This window comes from Bufo bufo, chromosome 7, assembly GCF_905171765.1.
Source record: "Bufo bufo chromosome 7, aBufBuf1.1, whole genome shotgun sequence".
NCBI classification, from domain to species: Eukaryota; Metazoa; Chordata; class Amphibia; order Anura; family Bufonidae; genus Bufo; species Bufo bufo.
Genome location: NC_053395.1, coordinates 94059621 through 94082170, shown reverse-complemented (window position 1 = coordinate 94082170; position 22550 = coordinate 94059621). Strand labels below are relative to the sequence as shown.

The 22550-nt window shown below is 40.2% G+C and overlaps 1 protein-coding gene across 1 annotated transcript in view; it reads left to right on the top strand.

The window, feature by feature from the left end:
- DNAH7 (dynein axonemal heavy chain 7) overlaps positions 1-22550 on the top strand; it is a 574291-nt gene that overhangs the window by 74235 nt on the left and 477506 nt on the right. Inside the window, exons 12-19 of the mRNA XM_040440176.1 lie at positions 2758-2885; positions 5203-5281; positions 9577-9801; positions 9993-10139; positions 11932-12617; positions 17339-17525; positions 21025-21218; positions 21887-22085. Coding sequence (XP_040296110.1) covers positions 2758-2885; positions 5203-5281; positions 9577-9801; positions 9993-10139; positions 11932-12617; positions 17339-17525; positions 21025-21218; positions 21887-22085 — 1845 coding nt within the window. The remainder of the gene's footprint in view (positions 1-2757; positions 2886-5202; positions 5282-9576; positions 9802-9992; positions 10140-11931; positions 12618-17338; positions 17526-21024; positions 21219-21886; positions 22086-22550) is intronic.

Below are 22550 nucleotides of genomic sequence, written 5' to 3'. Positions count from 1 at the left end.
AGGCTCTGGATCATTATTAGAAAAGGGCACTTTCCCCAGTCTTTGCTTGGGGAAAACGTGCCTGACCCAGAAGCTCCTGCTTCCGGTTTTTCGCCTTCTCAGACGCTGTGGTCATATTTGACCACAGTGTCTGAGGGGTTAAATATCCGCAATAGACATTACCGACAGTCGTGGACATTAGCTGCGGGTGCCTGCTGTATGAAACAGCAGGCAGTAAGTGGCTATGGCACTCATTCTGCTCCTGAGCAGGTGGCACCTTTGAAGAACTGACATCCACTGTACACGTACAGCGGATATGGAGAAGGGGTTAAAAATGCATATAAACATCTAACCCTTTCGCTTTCCACTGTTTCAAACAGCAGAGACCCGCGGCTAATGACCGTGATCAGCAATAATGCAGATTGTGGTCATTAAAACCTCTGGGCCGGTAATTGAATTCAATACGCTGGGCCTCGTGGTATTAAAGCTGAAATTCTTATTTTGGCCAGCAGGTGGCAGGCCAACATAAGAAATAAGCTATTCTAGTACCAATATGGATATATAAGCAACATAATGATACAGAATAAAAAATATATACAGAGTCTTGTAGCCTCAAACACGAGCTACAAAACCATAAAAAGAGTAAAATAAAAAGTTTAAAATTTAAAAATATAAAAATTTATAATTTTACCCCCTTTCCGTAGAATAAAAAAATAAATACATAAATAACAAAAAATCTAAACATCATGGGATCACCGCTTCCAAAAACACCCATACTATTATAATCTAAAAATATTTTTTCAAAAACGGCAGATGGTGTAATGGAAAAAAGGGTCAAAATAGCAGATTTTTTCATTGCTTCTCTTACCCCAAAAAAGTGTAATAGACAAAATAGACAATAGACAAAAAGTCACACACACTCCAAAATGGTATCAATAAAAACAACAGATCGTCCCGCAAAAAATCAGCACCCACACAGCTTAGTAGATATAACTATAAAAAAGTTGTAGGGGTCAGAATATGGCGATGTAAAATACATTATTATTTTTTTTTTTTTAATTTCATTTATTTTTACAATATTTAGACATAAAAAACTTATAAATCTGTGGTATCATTGTAATAGTACTGACCCACAGAATGAAGGTCACAGGTCAGTTTTGCCACAAAGGGAACGCCGTAGGGACAAAACCCGTAAAACAGTGGAGGAATTGCTTTTTTTCCCAATTCCACTGCATTTGGATTTTTTTTTCATGCCTCCCGCTACATTGTATGCCATATTAAATGGTGGCCTTAGAAAGTACACAAAAAATAAGCCCCCACACTGCTATGTGAATGGAAAAATAAAAAAGTTATGGCTCCAGGATGATAGGAAAGAAAAAACTAAAAAAACTTCGGTATCCTAAGGCTGATTAAATATAAAACTTGTCCTATTCTTTTCCGCAAAAATCGGATCCTGGTACAATACAAAGTCAATGGATCCGCAAAAAACGGACGACATTCGGATGTCATTACGTATGTCATCCGTTTTATGCGGATTCCGTTCCTGGAAATTACATTTAATTTTTTTTTTTTTTTTTTTTTTCAAAGAAATCCAAACAGCTTATTGAAATTTATACATGTTTTATACATGTTTCCGTTTTTTTGCGGATCCGCAAAAAACGGATGACATACGGAAACATTTTCAGGAACAACGGATCCGCAAAAAACGGACCGAAAATCGGGATATAGAAAAATACTGACGTGTGAATGTAGCCTAAGGGTTAGGCCTCATGCACACGACAGTATTTTTTCACGGTCCGCAAAACGGGGTTCCGATGTTCCGTGATCCGTTTCCGTTTTTTTTTTCCGTGTGTCTTCCTTTATTTTTGGAGGATCACCAGACATGAAAAGTGAAAAAAAAATCTAAGTCAAGTTTGCCTTGAAAATGATAGGAAAAAAACGGACACGGATCACGGACGCGGATGACAATCTTGTGTGCCTCCATGTTTTTTCACGGACCCATTGACTTGAATGGGTCCGCTAACCGTTGTCCGTGAAAAAAATAGGACAGGTCATATTTTTTTCACGGACTGGGAACACGGATCACGGACGCGGATGACAAACGGTACACTTTCCGAGTTTTCAACGGACCCATTGAAAGTCAATGGGTCTGCAGAAAATCACGGAAAACGGAACAACGGACACGGAACCCAACAACGGTCGTGTGCATGAGGCCTTACATAGTATCATAAATCAATATAATGCTATACAACCCCGTCAGTGCTAGGGAGGTCACTTACACAGACTCACTAGTGTGAAACCAGCCTTTAGGGCTCATGCACACGACCGTATGAATTTTGCGGTCCCCAAACACGGATCTGCAAAACAATATGGATGACGTCTGTGTGCATTCAGTATTTTGTGGAACGGAACAGCTTGCTCCTAATAGAACAGTCCTATCCTTGTCCGTAATGAAGACAATAATAGGACACGTTCTATTCTTTTGCGGAACGGACATACGGAAACGGAATGCACACGGAGTAACGTCATATTTTTTTTGCAGACCCATTGAAATGAATGGTTCCACATACAAAAAAACCCGGAACGGACATGGAAAGAAAATATGTTCGTGTGCATGAGCCCTTAGAGTTGTAAAATGATCATGGCAAATATTTCAAAACAGGAGTAATACAAAGCTTGAAAATCGGGCCCAATAGCAGACCTGAGAATGGCCCCATTACTGAAAGATTATTATAAATATTTGTATAACTTGTAAATCATGCTTTAAAATTTTCTCAGATCATATGTTTAGGAATGTTCGAACTCCACTGTGATGAATTAATCAGAGCAATTGCCAAGCGAACAGAGTCTATTTGCGGAAAACTGATAGGAAAAATGTTTAAAGATCATCAGGAGAGCAACAGAAGGTAAGTTGTTTTCTGCAATATAGTGTAGTGGTTGTCATGGCAAACATTATTGAGCAACTGCAAAACTATTTAAGTTCTCAGAGCAGTTTTCTATATCTTCATTGTAACGGTGAGTTATGCAGAGAGCGTTCATCCATCGTCTTCTAGAGGGGAACTTCCTGGAGAAATTTGTGTCTTGCAGTATTTCCATAGGATATGTATATACACTCACCTAAAGAATTATTAGGAACACCTGTTCTATTTCTCATTAATGCAATTATCTAGTCAACCAATCACATGGCAGTTGCTTCAATGCATTTAGCGGGGTGGTCCTGGTCAAGACAATCTCCTGAACTCCAAACTGAATGTCAGAATGGGAAAGAAAGGTGATTTAAGCAATTTTGAGTGTGGCATGGTTGTTGGTGCCAGACGGGCTGGTCTGAGTATTTCACAATCTGCTCAGTTACTGGGATTTTCACGCACAACCATTTCTAGGGTTTACAAAGAATGATGTGAAAAGGGAAAAACATCCAGTATGCGGCAGTCCTGTGGGCAAAAATGCCTTGTGGATGCTAGAGGTCAGAGGAGAATGGGCCGACTGATTCAAGCTGATAGAAGAGCAACGTTGACTGAAATAACCAATCGTTACAACCGAGGTATGCAGCAAAGCATTTGTGAAGCCACAACACGCACAACCTTGAGGCGGATGGGCTACAACAGCAGAAGACCCCACCGGGTACCACTCATCTCCACTACAAATAGGAAAAAGAGGCTACAATTTGCATGAGCTCACCAAAATTGGACTGTTGAAGACTGGAAAAATGTTGCCTGGTCTGATGAGTCTTGATTTCTGTTGAGACATTTAAATGGTAGAGTCCGAATTTGGCATAAACAGAATGAGAACATGTATCCATCCTCTGATGGCTACTTCCAGCAGGATAATGCACCATGTCACAAAGCTCGTATCATTTTAAATTGGTTTCTTGAACATGACAATGAGTTCACTGTACTAAAATGGCCCCCACAGTGACCAGATCTCAACCCAATAGAGCATCTTTGGGATGTGGTGGAACGGGAGCTTCGTGCCCTGGATCTGCATCCCTCAAATCTCCATCAACTGCAAGATGCTATCCTATCAATATGGGCCAACATTTCTAAAGAATGCTATCAGCACCTTGTTGAATCAATGCCACGTAGAATTAAGGTAAGTTCTGAAGGCAAAAGGGGGTCCAACACCGTATTAGTATGGTGTTCCTAATAATTCTTTAGGTGAGTTATATATATATATATAATTATTATTATTAATTTATTTTAATTTTTTTTGCTTCCTTCTGTGATTGGCCAGAAACAGGGGAAGTTAGAATGGAACAAAAAACACTCTACGTATAGAGAGCATGCAGGGAGGGCAGATGAGGAGCTCCAACCTCTCCTGTATAGCCCAGTAATGTGCAGGAGTATTTTTTATTGCCTTTGGTGTCAAGGGCTTGTAATGCACGGAGCACCTTGGAAACTTGAATTTGTGCGAAGAGTAAAAGAATTATTGGCTCTGCTACAGTATATAAGTACCTTATTAGGTCAATTTTAATAAATTTTACTTGAACTTGCACTTTACAGTTAAAGCAGTTATCCCAAGTTACAAATCTCATATCCACAATTCAGGAACCCGCCAAATGGGATCCCACGTACCCTGAATGAATGGAGAGGTGGTTGAACATGCACGCAGCTGTTATGTGCATTCTCTCTGAGAGTGATAGAGATAGTAACAGCGGGTGTAGCGGTTTCATAGAGAATGGAGCGCATATGTTCAACTGTGGCTCCATTCATTTGTGGACCTCAGAACACCTGTTCTTGGGATCCTTGGGTCTCCCCATGGTTGGGCCCCACTGTTCAAGTACTAATCCTGTGGATAGGGGCAACCCATTTAAGGCCATGTTCACACATTGTGGTGTAGGAAAAATCCAGTGCACAGACTCATCCCAAATAGCATGCAGGATAGGACTTTCCTATTCTGAGGAATCATCCTGGAAATATCTTACCCTCTAGGGTCTCTCAGCATTGCTCTGGTCCTGGTGCGTCATCATAAGGTGTTGCCGTATAACATCACATGAGATACGCCTCAGCATTGCTTGTTGCCACAGAAAGTACCAGGGTGACCCGAGTTACATAGAACGGTACAGGAAGGATTGGAAGATATCACCAGATAATTTCAGTTTACATAAATAATATTGGTGATGGTACAATATCAAATTGTGCAAATCAATATACATACATTAATCAATATATTATAATGTAGGACATTTGCATAGCTTTATGGGACTTTTTTCAACCTATTTTACAGGTTGTGTGATGAATTTGAAAAAATTGCAGAAAAGGCTCTTAGCACTCCACCAAATACGCAAGAACTCATGGAATTAAAGGTATGTGTTACAGAGACATATAGGGTGTGTTTGTGGAATGGGTGCATTATAGTGCTCCTATTATTACATTATTTTTATGTAAACAAATATGCAATGAAATTAGGAACAAAGGCAGAATTTTGAAATAAGTCTTTTAATTACAGAGATACTGTACAAGTGACCACAAGATGTGCCATCATAGTAATATGTGACCCTTGGTCATCAGTAGCTGAGAAGTATAGCAGCTGATTCTTCTGTTTTGGTCTCGGCACAGGTTCTCAGACTTCAGCTAACTTTGATGGCATCACTACTTGAGAGAGGGTTTACAGATAAAAAACAAACAAACAAAATAACGCCCAAATAACAGCACTCAGTCTTACCCCACTGTAGAAGTCCACCAGTGATGTTTTCACTGCATTTTTGAGTCGTCCTTCCATTTTTCTGTTCTCTGCCCACCACTATCTGATTACCGTACATCCCAGCATGGTACTTTTGGGGCATGTTTTCAGCACTCGCTGGCTGCTCCTTCCCCTATTTCCTTGCACATCACAATTCTGAGCATCAACCTCGCCCCTCTTGCTTTATGTGTATTGGATTACCGTTAGATGTACAGTGTGCTCATTAGAGTCTATTGAGCATGTAAAGAACCAGGACAGGTATGGGGAATTGGCGCATGCACACAGATCAGCATGGAACCGACCTCCCTCAGATGCAACCTGCATGCCATGACATGTTAATGTGACCACATCAGTCCTGGGAGCAAACAAGGCTAGATGTAAAGTGATTGCTTTTGAGCTCTAAGAAACCGGACAGTTCAGAAAGAAGCTTTTAATAAGTAAATGTTTACTGGTGTTGATGGGCGTTCAGTGTGTTTACTGGTGTTGATGGGCGTTCAGTGTGTTTACTGGTGTTGATGGGCGTTCGGTGTGTTTACTGGTGTTGATGGGCGTTCGGTGTGTTTACTGGTGTTGATGGGCGTTCGGTGTGTTTACTGGTGTTAATGGGTGTTCCGTGTGTTTACTGGTGTTGATGGGTGTTCCGTGTGTTTACTGGTGTTGATGGGCGTTCCGTGTGTTTACTGGTGTTGATGGGCGTTTGGTGTGTTTACTGGTGTTGATGGGCGTTCATTGTGTTTACTGGTGTTGATGGGCGTTCGGTGTGTTTACTGGTGTTGATGGGCGTTCGGTGTGTTTACTGGTGTTAATGGGTGTTCGGTGTGTTTACTGGTGTTGATGGGCGTTCATTGTGTTTACTGGTGTTGATGGGCGTTCATTGTGTTTACTGGTGTTGATGGGCGTTCATTGTGTTTACTGGTGTTGATGGGCGTTCATTGTGTTTACTGGTGTTGATGGGCGTTCATTGTGTTTACTGGTGTTGATGGGCGTTTGGTGTGTTTACTGGTGTTGATGGGCGTTTGGTGTGTTTACTGGTGTTGATGGGCGTTCGGTGTGTTTACTGGTGTTGATGGGCGTTCGGTGTGTTCACTGCTGTTGATGGGCGTTCAGTGTGTTTACTGCTGTTGATGGGCGTTCGGTGTGTTTACTGGTGTTGATGGGCGTTCGGTGTGTTTACTGGTGTTGATGGGCGTTCATTGTGTTTACTGGTGTTGATGGACGTTCATTGGGTTTACTGGTGTTGATGGGCGTTAATTGTGTTTACTGGTGTTGATGGGCGTTCGGTGTGTTTACCGTTGTTGATGGGTGTTCGGTGTGTTTACTGGTGTTGATGGGCGTTCATTGTGTTTACTGGTGTTGATGGGCGTTCATTGTGTTTACTGGTGTTGATGGGCGTTCATTGTGTTTACTGGTGTTGATGAGCGTTCATTGTGTTTACTGGTGTTGATGGGCGTTCAGTGTGTTTACTGGTGTTGATGGGCGTTCAGTGTGTTTACTGGTGTTGATGGGCGTTCAGTGTGTTTACTGGTGTTGATGGGCGTTCGGTGTGTTTACTGGTGTTGATGGGCGTTCAGTGTGTTTACTGGTCTTGATAGGGATTTATTGCTTAACGTAATTTTGATCTTGGAAGACTCTTGACCCTGCAGTCAGCAGGAGCAGATTGGGTTCTCAGTTGTCAGCAAGAACCAGGGACTTTGAGGAGGGCATAACAACTTCTATCTTATGTTTTCCAGCCTTCATAGTTCTCAATGAGTGCTATGTGGTGAATAGAGGTAGTGGCAATGCCACTGCCTCTTTTGGGCTTGGCGATCACGTGATATCCGGGTACCTCGCACCATAGCATAACTTCTGGGTCCTAGAGGACATAGTACAGCTCTGCTGTTGACTAATGTCACAACACTGATGACAGTGACTAAAGACACTCTGGTTACTGCAACAAAATAAAATAAAAATATTATTAATGAAATATAAGACTCTAACTTCAGGTTTACTAACAAATTTCTATCTTTACAAACACACCCTAATCAAAAGCTTAAAATCCAGCTTTTGCACAGAGCTGTGATGCTCATGCAGTGACCAAAGTTTATGAAAAATCTAACCCGCCAAGGGTCCTCTTACATGCGGTCCCCCAGCCTGCTATCGCAGTCAGGTCCTCAGCAGCACTGCATGCAGCACAGGAAAAATAAAATTTCCAAAGCAGGCCAAACAACTGTTGCAAAGGACCTGAGTGAGCTTTTCTTGAGCAGTCTACAAGAAGACCTTATGAGGCCTCTGAATTGGCAGGGAAAATGTGACTTAAAGGGCATCTGTCAGCAGATTTGTACCTATGAAACTGGCTGACCTGTTGCATGTGCACTTGGCAGCTGAAGGCATCTATCTGTGTTGATCCCATGTTCATATGAACCTGAATTGCTGAGAAAAATGGTGTTTTAATATATGCAAATGAGCCTCTAGAGGCGATGGGGGTGTTGCTGTTACACCTAGAGGCTCTGCTCTCTCTGCAACTTTTGTCCCCTCTCCACTTTTGTTGACAGGGCCAGGCAATGAAAATGTCATCACACCTGACCCTGTCAATGAACAGCATTGCGCCCGTTGCTCCTAGAATTTCATTTGCATATATTACAATTTCATTTTTCTCAGCAATGCGGGCACATATGACCATGGGACCAACACAGATACCTTCAGCTGTCACGCACACATGTAACAGGTCAGCCAGTTTCATAGGTACAATTCTGCTGATACTGTAGATACCCTTTAGGTCACATTTTCCCTGCCAATTCAGAGGTCTTCTTGTCATATGGAGTTTGTGTATCAACTCTTGACAAGTTAAACCTTGCCTGGAAGATACCAGTTGGACAATTTTAAACAATGAGCAGCAATACTAATATATGGTCCTTTTATTAAAATGTAGCATCCTATTAGCCTTCATGTCATTACCAGACAGTGAGAAGATGTCATTTCTAATCTTCAATGGAAAGATGGAACCTGCACTAGCTTTATGTATATGGCCTAATATTTTTGTTATATACAAGCAGGTTTAATAATGACTACATACATACATACTTAAAATCTGTAAAAAATCTGCTGATTCATACAGAAATACTGCATTAGGATAAGTCCACGCAAAACAGGATGACCTCAGATTTGTGCAGTGGATTGCAGTAAAGGCATGAAGATGAAATTTTACAATTTTAAAACCCAAAGCATGTTAATTTTCTTTTTCATATTTTCACAGTGGATTTTACCAAAAAAAAAAAATGATCAGGCACTACTGACAACTTTCACATCTGCGTTTTCCTTTCCGGTTTTGAGATCCGGCAAAGGATCTCAAAACCGGAGGAAAATACTTGAGTTTTGTCCACATTCATTGTCATGGTCAATGGGGACAAAATTGAACAAACTGGGATGGAATGCATTCTGGTGCACTCCGCTTTGTTGGATCCGGCATCAAAAACCATGCAAGTCAATGGTCCATTTTTTTCAGACACGCCATGTTCATTTTCAATATAATACAACTGGATCCGTTCTGAATGGATGCAGCCGGTTGAATTATTCAAACGGATTTGTTTTCCTCTGGTTTTGAGATCCTCTGCCGGATGGCTAAACCGGAAAAGAAAACGCAGATGTGAAAGTAGCCTTACATTGATTTTGCTTTATGAACTGATGCATCCTGATCAGTTTTGTTCCCATTGATAATGATCCTCTGCTGGATTTCAAATGCAGATGTGAAAGTAGCCTAAAACTGTCGGATTTTGCTGCCTGTGGATTTGCAGCATTAAAGCAATTTCCATGAGATTCCAAGCATGTTTCTCCCCAGAGATTATGATTTCAGAAAATGTATGGTTATATTGTGAGCTCCACAAACCTTTAGGAAGGTAAGGTATGAACAAAAATGGGATTATTTGTGTGTTTTACTTCCAGGAATACATTCAGAAGGTGGAAGCGCAGGATATGACGGACATGGAGTCGAAACTGGTAGAAGCCAAAAACCGTCTCATATTCCTTGTGGATTATGTTACTTTGTCCCCTGCTGACATTCGTTTGAACAATAGTACCTTTCAGTGGCATGGCCGAATGGGAGATGTTTTTGAGGAGCACAGAAAGATAATAAGGGAAAAGACTGAACAATATCAAGAAGGACTGAAGGTTGGCAAGATACTTGTGTATTGTTGATACTACACATTACCAAGAGTAATGTAAATGCATATGTTTCTTATGTGGTATTCTGTGCGGTTTTATTTGAAATTATGTTATCACAATAGGATCCTTTTGTGTACAACTTATGTATGCTGCTTGTGTTAGACTTTTTGTTAACTAGAAATATCATTTTTGTACAGTTGCGCTGTGAAAGGTTTATTGAAGAATTAGAAAACTACAGCAAGCAAGTAGAAGAATTTAAAGCATATGGAGATATTCAGGAGGTGAACAGATACCTCAAAAAAGCACAAGCACTAAATTCTAAGTTGGAACAAGCCATTGAAAAGGTACACACTACACTGCTCTTCAATATATGGTAATGATATGTCTTCATGGCTGAGCAGCCTGATAGGAAAGCACACCAATATGTAGTATATGCCAATGCCAGAGCGTAGTGTGTAGTGAGGCCCTGCCTCCTCACCGCCTAGGCAGCTTTGCTCACATTACAGGACAGGTTGCTGGCTGCCATTTTAATTCATTCCCTGAGAACTTCTTTAAAGGAGTTGTCTCACTTCAGCAAATGGCATTTATCCTGTAGACAAAGTTAATACAAGGCACTTACTAATGTATTGTGGTTGTCCATATTGCCTCCTTTGCTGGCTGGATTAATTTTTCCATTACATTATGCACTTCTCATTTCCAGGGGTTACAACCGCCCTGCAATCTTGCTTGCACACCATAGGAGAAGGAGCTGTTCTCTCTGGTGGCCAAGAACACCGAAATGTGCATAGGCCTGCTCTTTATCCTACAGTGTGCAAGCATGCCTACTACTGCTGGACTGCAGGGTGGTCGCAACCATGGAAAAAAGCAGTCAAGCCAGCAAAGGAGGCAATATGGACAATAACAATACAAGTGCCTTGTATTAACTTCCTCTACATAGCAAATGACATCTGCTGAAGTGACACAACCTTTAAACTTTAAAGGGAACCTGTCACCTGAATTTTGGGTATAGAGCTGAGGACATGGGTTTCTAGATGGCCACTAGCACATCCGCAATACCCAGTCCCCATAGCTCTGTGTGCTTTTATTGTGTAACAATCCCGATTTGATACATATGCAAATTAACATAAAAGAGTCATTTCTTACTTGTGTGACCAGAGAAGAGTCATATTTTCAAGCTCTGACTCATCTCAGGGTAATTTGCATATGTATCAAATCAGTTTTTTTACACAATAAAAGCACACAGAGCTATGGGGACTGGGTATTGCAGATGTGCTAGCGGCCATCTAGAAACCCATGTCCTCAGCTCTATACACAAAATCCCGGTGACAGGTTCCCTTTAAGGTGTAGTTGATGGAAATGATCCCTCTTTGAAATGACATTTTTCTGTATTTTTATAACAAAGTAAATGTTCCTACAGTTGAATATATTGTAATATGATGTATTACAGTTAGCTTTCTTTACTGCAGCTCTGCATCTTTTATGTTTATAGTCTGACAGATATTTAGTGTACGTTGAACCTTTTGAATTTGTCAACAAGTAAAATTTTAATAAGAAATTAACTTGGAGAAAGTATAACGTACTAGTCAAAGGTTTGGACATATTTTACTGAAAATGTGTTTTTTGATTATCTGAGGGCTTAAAGGGGTTGTCCACCTTTTAGTTATTGAAGACCCATTCTCTGGTGATCAGCTGTTTGCAGCAGCAGCTAGTGTCAGAAATACAGTATAACAGTAGATGGAGCTGGAAGCAGAAGGCTCCATTCACTATGTAGTAGCCGTGCTGGCATACTGTAGCTCAGGTCCCATTCACTTGAATTTTTTATTTCTTCTGCTCCAAAGCTGTTTTAGATGAAAAAATTGTATAGAGAAAACATTAGTCATAAATATTTTGTGTGCTTGCCTACCTCTTGACCTGGCCTTTTCTGAATGTGATTTGTGGGCCATTGATGGAGTCAACGGTAGGGTTTTTGGCCCCTACAACTGATGTAATCCTTCATGCATTGTCAGTGGTGATACAGCAGGTTGAGAGAGAGAAAACGTTATTAGAGACCTGTAAGCTGGTAAAAGTACCAAAATATTAAAGCTAATTCTATGAAGTTTCATACATCAGGTATATTTTGTCCCTTAATTGTTTTAGGTTGATCAGCTTAACTTGGAGGAGGAAGCATTCGGCTGGATAGCTTCACAGTATCCGCAAAGGAAAAAGATTCAAGATTCTCTTAATCCATATCTTAGACTCTATGAAATTATAGTAGAGTTTAACACAAAGTATAAAAATTGGATGGAAGGTCCTTATACTACGGTAAATCCTGATCTTGTAGAGCAAGATGTTGGAAATTACTGGAGAATGCTGTACAAACTTGAAAGAACATTTACTGACTCTCCAAATGCTCATTCTCTAACATTGAAAATCAAACACAAAGTAGAAGAATTCAAAGAAATCATACCCCTTATTCAGGTTGTTTGTAATCCAGGATTGCGCGACAGACACTGGGAGGCAATGTCTGCTATAGTCGGCTATCCAATTAAACCCCAAGAGGACACCAGTGTTAATAAGTTTTTGGACATGAAACTTCAGCCATATTTGGACATATTTGAAGGCATTAGTGAATCTGCAAGCAAGGAATACTCACTTGAAAAAGCAATGGAGAAAATGATTTCTGAATGGGATCAAATGGAGTTCACTTTACTTCCCTATCGTGAAACTGGGACCTATATTTTGTCATCTGTGGATGATATACAGATGCTTCTAGATGACCACATTGTCAAAACTCAAACCATGAGAGGATCTCCATTTATTAAGGCTTTTGAAAACGAAATAAGGTAAAGAATAGTGTTGTGGCTAGTTTGATGCCATTTATTCCATGTAGGATTTTCATTGGGAAGTTAAAAAAATTTTTGGGAAAAAAGATGTATACATATTTAACATATTTATAAAAGCTACTGCTGATAAGTGATAAGGATGTGACAGTCACATCTTCAGATCATAGGGAATGGAGCACTGCTGCTTTACACGATTCTTACACTGATCACTACTGCTAGAAGACATTTTATTCCCCCAAATGAATCCATAATAAAAATAAAAAAGCGGAACAATAGTAGGAAATAATAGATCAGGCGAGAAGATTGACAATATCTGCTCCTGCCACGTGTGCTCTCCTATGCGTTGACTGACAGCCATTGCAGTCTCCTGGTTGTTGTTGTTGCTGCTGTCGCTCAGATCAGAGGGGAGGGCTGTCGAGCAGCTTACTGAAGCCACATTACCGGGGCAGGATACCATTTTCTATTCACGCTACTCCTGATGATAAAAGCTCCAGGAAAGGCATGTCTGTCCTGCTTTCCTCAAACTGTGCCTAGTGCTGTCAGCAATTTTAAATGGTTAAAACTGCCACCAGACTGTGTCTAAGCAACTTTCTTAAAGTCTTAATTAAAACTTTTCAACTTTTTTGCCTTTATAGTGTGTGGAGCTTTACCAAGCTTCAGAGCTGCACAATCTGACATAAATCCATCAGAGCACTGCTCCTATTTCCCCTAAAATATGTTAATATTATTTTCCCATGGCCTTAAATAACATCTTTCTATTACTACTGTAACAATGCAGCACTGTATTTGGAGATATTCTCTCCTACAAACAAACAGCAGCTCACCAGTTTCCTTAGGAAAGTGCGTCTTCCCAGTGCACGGACTCTTGCAGACCAATTTGAGGAGGGAATTAATGTTTCATTATTCATTTTCTTTTTATGTAATGGGTATTTTCTATATGGTATTAGTTTACATTACTGTTCATACTGGTATGGTTTTTAGTTTGATTTAATCTAATTGATACAAATTAAAGAAATGGATTCCAATACTGTGCACTGTTCACACTGGTGTAGTTTTTTAGTGTGACAACCCAATTAACATGGATTTAGAAATACTGTTATAGTATTTAATGCTTTTTATTAAATACTAGTACATACCACAGTCCACACGACATAACGTTTATTATTATTACTATTATTTATTTGAAAGCGCAATTAAAGGGGTTATCCGAGTTATAGTTATGCTATTCTTGCTTTGTTTACATGCGGCAGCAAAGCTGTGGGGCGTGTAACAACAATGACTGAGCTCTGCCTCATGAATATTTGTGGGTGTGAATAATCTGACCTTCCCCTCACCCTGCTCTGCACATCCTAACTTTGCATAAAAAAAAACAGTCACATGATCATCTCCTAGCTCACACAGGCAGAAGATCTTCCTGTCACATTGCTATATGACAGCTATATGTATCTAAGCTTAGATACATATAGTTGTCATATAGCTTAGATACATATAGCTGTCATATAGCTTAGATACATATAGCTGTCATATAGCTTAGTTACATATATATAAGCTATATGACAGCTATATGTATCTAAGCTATATGACACCTATATCTATCTAAGCTATAGGACACCTACAGTACAGACCAAAAGTTTGGACACACCTTCTCATTCAAAGAGTTTTCTTTATTTTCATGACTATGAAGGCATCAAAACTATGAATTAACACATGTGGAATTATATACATAACAAACAAGTGTGAAACAACTGAACATATGCCATATTCTAGGTTCTTCAAAGTAGCCACCTTTTGCTTTGATTACTGCGTTGCACACTCTTGGCATTCTCTTGATGAGCTTCAAGAGGTAGTCACCTGAAATGGTCTTCCAACAGTCTTGAAGGAGTTCCCAGAGATGCTTAGCACTTGTTGGCCCTTTTGCCTTCACTCTGCGGTCCAACTCACCCCAAACCATCTAGATTGGGTTCAGGTCCGGTGACTGTGGAGGCCAGGTCATCTGGTGCGGAACCCCATCACTCTCCTTCATGGTCAAATAGCCCTTACTTTCAAAGTTTTCCCAATTTTTCGGCTGACTGACTGACCTTCATTTCTTAAAGTAATGATGGCCACTCGTTTTTCTTTACTTAGCTGCTTTTTTCTTGCCATAATACAAATTCTAACAGTCTATTCAGTAGGACTATCAGCTGTGTATCCACCTGACTTCTCCTCAACGCAACTGATGGTCCCAACCCCATTTATAAGGCAAGAAATCCCACTTATTAAACCTGACAGGGCACACCTGTGAAGTGAAAACCATTTCAGGGGACTACCTCTTGAAGCTCATCAAGAGAATGCCAAGAGTGTGCAAAGCAAAAGGTGGCTACTTTGAAGAACCTAGAATATGACATATTTTCAGTTGTTTCACACTTGTTTGTTATGTATATAATTCCACATGTGTTAATTCATAGTTTTGATGCCTTCAGTGTGAATCTACAATTTTCATAGTCATGAAAATAAAGAAAACTCTTTGAATGAGAAGGTGTGTCCAAACTTTTGGTCTGTACTGTATATCTATCTAAGCTATATGACACCTATATCTATCTAAGCTATATGACACCCATATCTATCTAAGCTATATGACACCCATATCTATCTAAGCTATATGACACCCATATCTATCTAATCTATATGACACCCATATCTATCTAAGCTATATGACACCCATATCTATCTAAGCTATATGACACCTATATCTATCTAAGCTATATCACAGCTATATCTATATGAGGGACAATGATTTACTTTGTGATGTCCCTGGGCGGTGGTTTTCTTTCTGATGTCCGATGGAGTAGGGCAATGGTAACTTGCTGAGATTGGTAAAGATTGCCAGATGCAGACGCAGGGGAATGGGCACACTGGTGGATCACAGGGAGGGAGCAGGCACAACATTGAATCTTTCCGCCCCACTACCATCACTGGTAAGGATCGTGCATGCGTGATCCCTCACAGGAGCCGCGGCAGCCAGAGGAGAGAGAGGGGGCGGGCACACAAGGCTCTGACGTTTCATGAACAGAGCCTGGCCACTCCCTAAAGCAGGGAGAAGTCTGTTCATGAGACGTCACCACTGGAGCATAGTGGATGACGTCAAGGGTCACATGACCCGCATCAGCCGTGGTGAAACATGGCAGAATAAATATTGAGTAAATTATAAATGTGTTTTTAATACTGTTATAAGCCCCCATGACATATATAGATATAACTCTGACAACCCCTATAATTCGATGGTGCTGTACATCCAGACGGGTTACACAAATATAAAAATACAATAAACAAACCATTAACAGACTGGTACAGAGGGGTAGAGGGGTATAGATTGCCCGCAAGAGCTTGCAATCTATGATTGTAGATTGAAGTTAATAGTTGTTTATTTATGAAACATATTACAATATTACACTGTACTTAGGGATTTTTAACCATTGTTTTAATCTATTCCACAATCAGGTTACAATTGTAGCTAAAACCTGCTGTGATAAGTCTTATGTGATGTGACTAGTTGAAGTTATATTAACTAATGCCTAACTAGGCAGTGGAACCTATCTTGACCCAGGTTAATTAATACTTCACTTTTATTTCTATATGTGTTAACCTGAATAAGGTGGATATATAAACGTGTTACTTATCTTTATTAATTATTCCTACAAACAAAAAAATAAAAAATTCAAACATTCAGGCTTCACATGGCATATAGCAGTGTCCATCAATAGTTTGTAGGGCCACTAGCCTTTTGGCTCCTAGCTGACCTGCTGAGTGTATGGGTGCAGTGTGCATCCTTTTGACAGTGGGGTGACGCTTCTAGGTCCCCACTGCTATACATGGTCAAGCTGACAGCAGCACAGAGCTAGTAACAGCCCTGCAAATGGTGACACTGTAGCATTTTGCTTCCAATGTGAGAGGGTGGGCGTTAGTGCACTCTCTCGTCCCCTCTTCACCACTTATCACTACTAACCACTAGTGCAGTGGGGACTGTATTTTTAACCTTTTTTTTTTGGTTTGGAGGAATAATTAATAAAGATAAGTAACACGTTTATATATCCACCTTATTCAGGTTAACACATATAGAAATAAAAGTGAAGTATTAATTAACCTGGGTCAAGATAGGTTCCACTGCCTAGTTAGGCATTAGTTAATATAGTTGTTAAAATACCTTACCCAGGTTAGGTCCTAATAATGATTAGACTAGTTGAAGTTGTTACTGTTTACACCATGAAGGGTTAATGAGGTGGAGTCTGGTAGATGAGTATTTATAGGAATGAATCGCTGCTATCAGTAGCCACAAGTAAGGATTTGCATTTGAAGCACGTAGGCTATTTTCCATGGGACCGGCGATACAATTGCTATATGGATGTTTGTTATATCAATATGAATTGAAATAAGAGAGAAGATTTGCAATTTTAGCCGGATGGTTTCACTAGATTGTCCAAGCAGTAGTTCTGGAGGAGAATACCTCAGCAATACAGTGTACAATAGGACATACTGTACCACCACTTTTTTGCTGGATCATACAAAATCCAAATAAAAAAACCTCTGTGTTCCCCTGTGTGAAATTGGGGGGTCTATTGGTGCCATAAATTGGCTTTGTGTAATTATGATGTTGTATAGACCTGGAATACATCTCTGCTCATGAACCCTAAAATCTTATTTCAAACTATTAAACTTGCACTTAAAGAGTTCTGTTTTCTTTACAGAGAATGGGAAGGAAAGTTACTGCTTTTGCAAGAGATTCTGGATGAGTGGCTAAAAGTCCAGGCTACATGGTTATACTTGGAGCCTATATTCAGTTCTCCAGATATAATGGCCCAGATGCCAGAAGAAGGAAGGCGTTTCTCAACTGTAGATAAGACATGGAGAGACTTGATAAAACTAGTATTGTTGGTAAGTGGCTGTAGATAGCATTTCTTTATTGGAACAATATACATAAGATTACGGGTCAAATAAATATCTGGATATCTAGATATGATTTGCTTGTGAAGCCTCCATACACACTGGAAAGTATCACATTTAAAATGTATCATTTGATGGAAGATGTGATGAAGAAAAAGGGTAAGCATATGTAAAATAAAACAGTGATGGAAATAGAACCTTTTAGTGAGCTATAAAGAATTCTGAATATTATGATACCTGATTTTATATGAATAATCAACTAAATTGGTTCTATAAATAATGATCAAATACTTTTTGGTTTTTAATAAACCCTGTTCTTTGGTAATCTTCATGTACATACCTAGCTCTTGCAGTGCTATATTGTAATCTAAATCTCCACAAGGTGGCGCTGTGACCCAACCGATAAATTTATTTGGTAAAGAAAGCATCAAAGCTGGAATTCTTTCCTACTGATCAACAAAAATAAACCTGCTCTGTCTTCTATTTTCATGATAATGCGGGTTAGCTTTTAGCATTTTGGGATGAAAGGTAATGCAAATGTGATCTTTCAAGTATCTAACCTGTCAGGGTAATTCTGAATAATTGCTACTTAAAAATGTGTATTTCCTGTTTGCTAAAATATAGAAAAGAAAACCTTGGTGGGTAATGACATAGGATTTTGTTTTGTTAGTTTTTCTTTCAAAATGTGACTACATTAAGGTTTTTTTTAATAGAAAATGGTCCTTCTGTTGAATCAATATATAAAGCTTGTTTCAATATACAAATAGACAAATACATTTTTTATTTTAGAAAGAATATAGAAATAAATGTGTTAATTGAAATGTAGAGAATTTAACATTTGTGATTTTCTGTGTGGTGAAAGTATGTTTTTTGTGGATTATGTGTGACATTTACAGGATTACAAAGTATATGAATGTAGGTGTAACATTCATTGGTTCACAGGGGCCTAGCTATAGGGTATCCAAAGGTAGCGGTTGCTTTTGAGCCTTGGAGCCTGAGGGGGCCCAAAGGCCCCTCTTCCACATAAGTAAACACCAGTTTAAATCGTACATGGTTGGTACCTGATGTTGCTGATTTTGCATTGGGACCCAGGATCTTCAAGCTACACCTCATGTTACAGATGTGGACCTTTAAACCCCCGACAGGAATATGAACATCACTACATGAAACCAACCAGGCTGTTTCGCCCTGGAAGAGTCCCGGTGTAGTTGACAGCTGACCCATGGGGGCACCAAGAGATCAGGCAAAAGGTGTAGTCTGAACCCAGTCCAAGGTCAGGGCAGGCTGATTAAATGCATATTCCATATAGCAATTCCAAGGTCGGGGCAAGTGGCAAGGAGCAGAATCAGTAGACAGGCAAGTTACGGTACACAAGTAGTTGGACAAGAGATCACACCTTTGCTGGTTACTAGACACTAGAAAACCTCAACGCTCAGGCATGGAGGTGGAGGCACTGCCCAGAAAAATAGGGAGACTGATCAGCACTTTAGTCAGCAGCTGGACAGGAAGCGAGAGGGAAAGATTAACTCTCACAGCGCTGAAAGGCAGTTCACTGAGCACTGGTCCCAATATACACAGGGAGAGAGGAGCGATGCGCTGACAGCATCACAGCACGTGACACCTCATATGGAATGTATGTTGTACATTTTTAAATTGAAGCCAGCCTGGCAGTAGGCTGCTCATGCATGAGATTCTCTGCTTGGGGCTGCTCAGTTATAAGGCCAACCAAAGGTGAGTCTCCCCTGCAGATGATGACATCCCAGGTCTTTTTAAAGAAAACTAGTGCAACTAAGGCTACTTTCACACTAGCGTTCGGGGTTCCGCTTGTGAGTTCCGTTTGAAGGCTCTCACAAGCGGCCCCGAACGCATCTGTAGAGCCCCAATGCATTCTGAGTGGATGCGGATCCGCTCAGAATGCATCAGGATGGCTCCGCTTGGCCTCCGTTCCGCTCAGCAGGCGGACATCCGAACGCAGCTTGCAGTGTTCGGGTGTCCGCCTTGCCGTGCGGAGCCAAACGGATCCATCCAGACTTAGGCCTCTTTCACACGGGCGTTTTTTTTTTTCGTTTTGCGGGCCGTTTTTTGCGGTCCGTATACAGAACCATTCATTTCAATGGTTCCGTAAAAAAAATGGAATGTGTTCCGTATGCATTCCGTTTTAACATAGAACATGTCCTATATTTGGCCGCAAATCACGTTCCGTGGCTCCATTAAAGTCTATGGGTCCGCAAAAAAACGGAATGCATACGGAAGTGCATCCGTATGTCTTCAGTATCCGTTCCGTTTTTTGCGGATCCATCTATTGAAAATGTTATGCCCAGCCCAATTTTTTCTATGAAATTACTGTATACTGTATTTGCCATACGGAAAAACGGAACGGAAAAACGGAACGGAAAAACAAACGGAAACACAACGGAAACAAAAAACGGAACAACGGATCCGTTTAAAACGGACCGCAAAACAAGGAAAAAGCCATACTGTCGTGTGAAAGAGGCCTTACAATGTAAGTCAATGGGGACGGATCCGTTTGAAGTTGACACAATATGGTGCAATTTTCAAACTGATCCGTCCCCATTGACTTTCAATGTAAAGTCTGGACGGATCCGTCTGACTAACTTTCACACTTAGAATTTTTTCTGAACTATAATGCAGACGGATCCGTTCTGAACGGATCTCAACGTTTGCATTATAGGAGAGGATCCGTCTGTGCAGACACCAGACGGATCCGCTCTGAATGCAAGTGTGAGAGTAGCCTAAGGCTACTTTCACACTTGCGTTTTGGGCGGATCCGCCATGTATCTGCAAAAACGGATCCGTTACAATAATACAACCGCATGCATCCGTCATGAACGGATCCGTTTGTATTATCTTTAACATAGCCAAGACGGATCCGTCATGAACTCCATTGAAAGTCAATGGGAGACGGATCCGTTTTCTATTGTGCCAGATTATGTCAGAGAAAACGGATCCATCCCCATTGACTTACATGGTGTGTCAGCACGGACGTTTGACTCAGTTTCGTCAAGCGGACAGCAGCAGGCAGCGTTTTGGTGTCTGTCTCCCAAGCGGAATGGAGGCTGAACGGAGGCAAACTGATGCATTCTGAGCGGATCCTTTTCCATTCACAATGCATTAGGGCAAAACTGATCCGTTTTGGACCGCTTGTGAGAGCCCTGAACGAATTTCACAAATGGAAAGCCAAAACGCCAGTGGGAAAGTAGCCTAAAACTGACTTTGAGGGACATTTATCAAGACTACGGCACAATGGCATAAACACTTTATTAAATGCCTCTATTTGATTTTCTAACCTAATGAAGAGTAAAAAAGTAAGTTGTTGCTTTTTTATTGCATTTGAAAACTTCATCCAAAATGTGTTCTATAATATTCTTCTTCTTCATGTGATTTACTTTTAGTCATCCAAATTGTATTTAGCTAAATTAACAACTGGATGAAAGAGATGAAACAGTATTTATATTTGTTTTCTTATTAGGACACACATGTCCTTTCTGTGGTTATGATCGAAAAAATGCTTGAAAAATTCAAAAAGTCAAATGAGTTTTTGGAGCTCATTTTAAAGGGACTTAATGACTACCTCGAAAAGAAGCGACTGTTTTTTCCCCGATTTTTCTTTTTGTCTAATGATGAGCTCCTTGAAATTTTATCAGAAACAAAGGATCCAACCAGGTACGTTCTAATAAAACCATTATCAACATCAGTTTGTGTGGTATTTTCCTTGTATTACAAATGTGGTAAGCAGACTTCATCAGCAGCAGAAACTATAAAATACATGATACAATAAAGATGCAGTATGATAGTATATTAAACTTTTTAGAGCACACTTGAGTGCAATCATATTTGAGAAGTGACTTTTTTGCCATTTCAATGTAGGACTAATTCAACCAGCAACCAATACCAATATAAGGACAAAAATCTGTGTGCGAAACAGATTCAAACAGGTATAGAGCTGAGCTGCAGTACCCCTGTATGGCCACTGTACAGTGGATGGGTAAACAGCTCATTGGTATAGGTGCCGGTTGTTGGACCCGACCGATCTGACATTGATGTTTTATCTGGGGTATAGGTCATCTGTGTGAAAATACTGGAATGCCCCTTTTAATTATGAAGGATTTTCAGTCCAGTAGTACACACAAGCCCTCTTTTCATATTAATAATGGTTATTTACTAAAAACATTTTTAAAGGTTTGTGACTGAACCAATTATCAAAGTGCCACCCTGTACATTACATTCATATGTAAAGTCCATGCACTTCATTCCAACTAAGGTTGAGTAAGGAGTAATGTTTTATTAACAGTGTCATTTTAACACCGTTCTTTGTATTTCCATTGTTTCAGAGTACAGCCCCACCTAAAGAAATGCTTTGAAGGAATAGCAAAAGTAGAGTTTACTGATGTCTTAGACATCACACATATGAACAGCAGTGAAGGAGAAGTGGTGCAACTCGTTAATACAATTTCCACATCAAAAGCAAGAGGCCAAGTTGAAAAGTGGCTTGTAGAGCTTGAGTCTGCCATGATTCAGTCTGTTCATAAGGTATGTTTACTTCAGCCCTCACTCTCCCATGATAACGTATGTTTAGCCCCTTTTAGTGGTCTTTAGAGCGTCATCACCATGACAGGAACAGTCTTTGAACTATGACATACAAATTATGTTCTTCCTGGTTGTAGTTGCTGCTGTCCATGTCTTTTCCTCAATGTTATTACAGTTATGGAGGTTCATAGTAACATAGGTTATAAGGCTGAAAAAAAGACATCTGTCCATCCAGTTTGGTCTGTTATCCTGGAAGTTGATCCAGAGGAAGGCAAAAAACAAACAAACTGTAAGGTAGAAGCCAATTTTCCCCACTTTAGTAGGAAAAAATTCCTTCCCGACATTAATCAGGCAATCAGAATAACTCCCTGGATTAATGACCCCTCTGTAGTAGCTGTAGCGTGTAATATTATTACACTCCAGAAATACATCCAGGCCCCTCATGAATTCCTTTATTGTACTCACCAT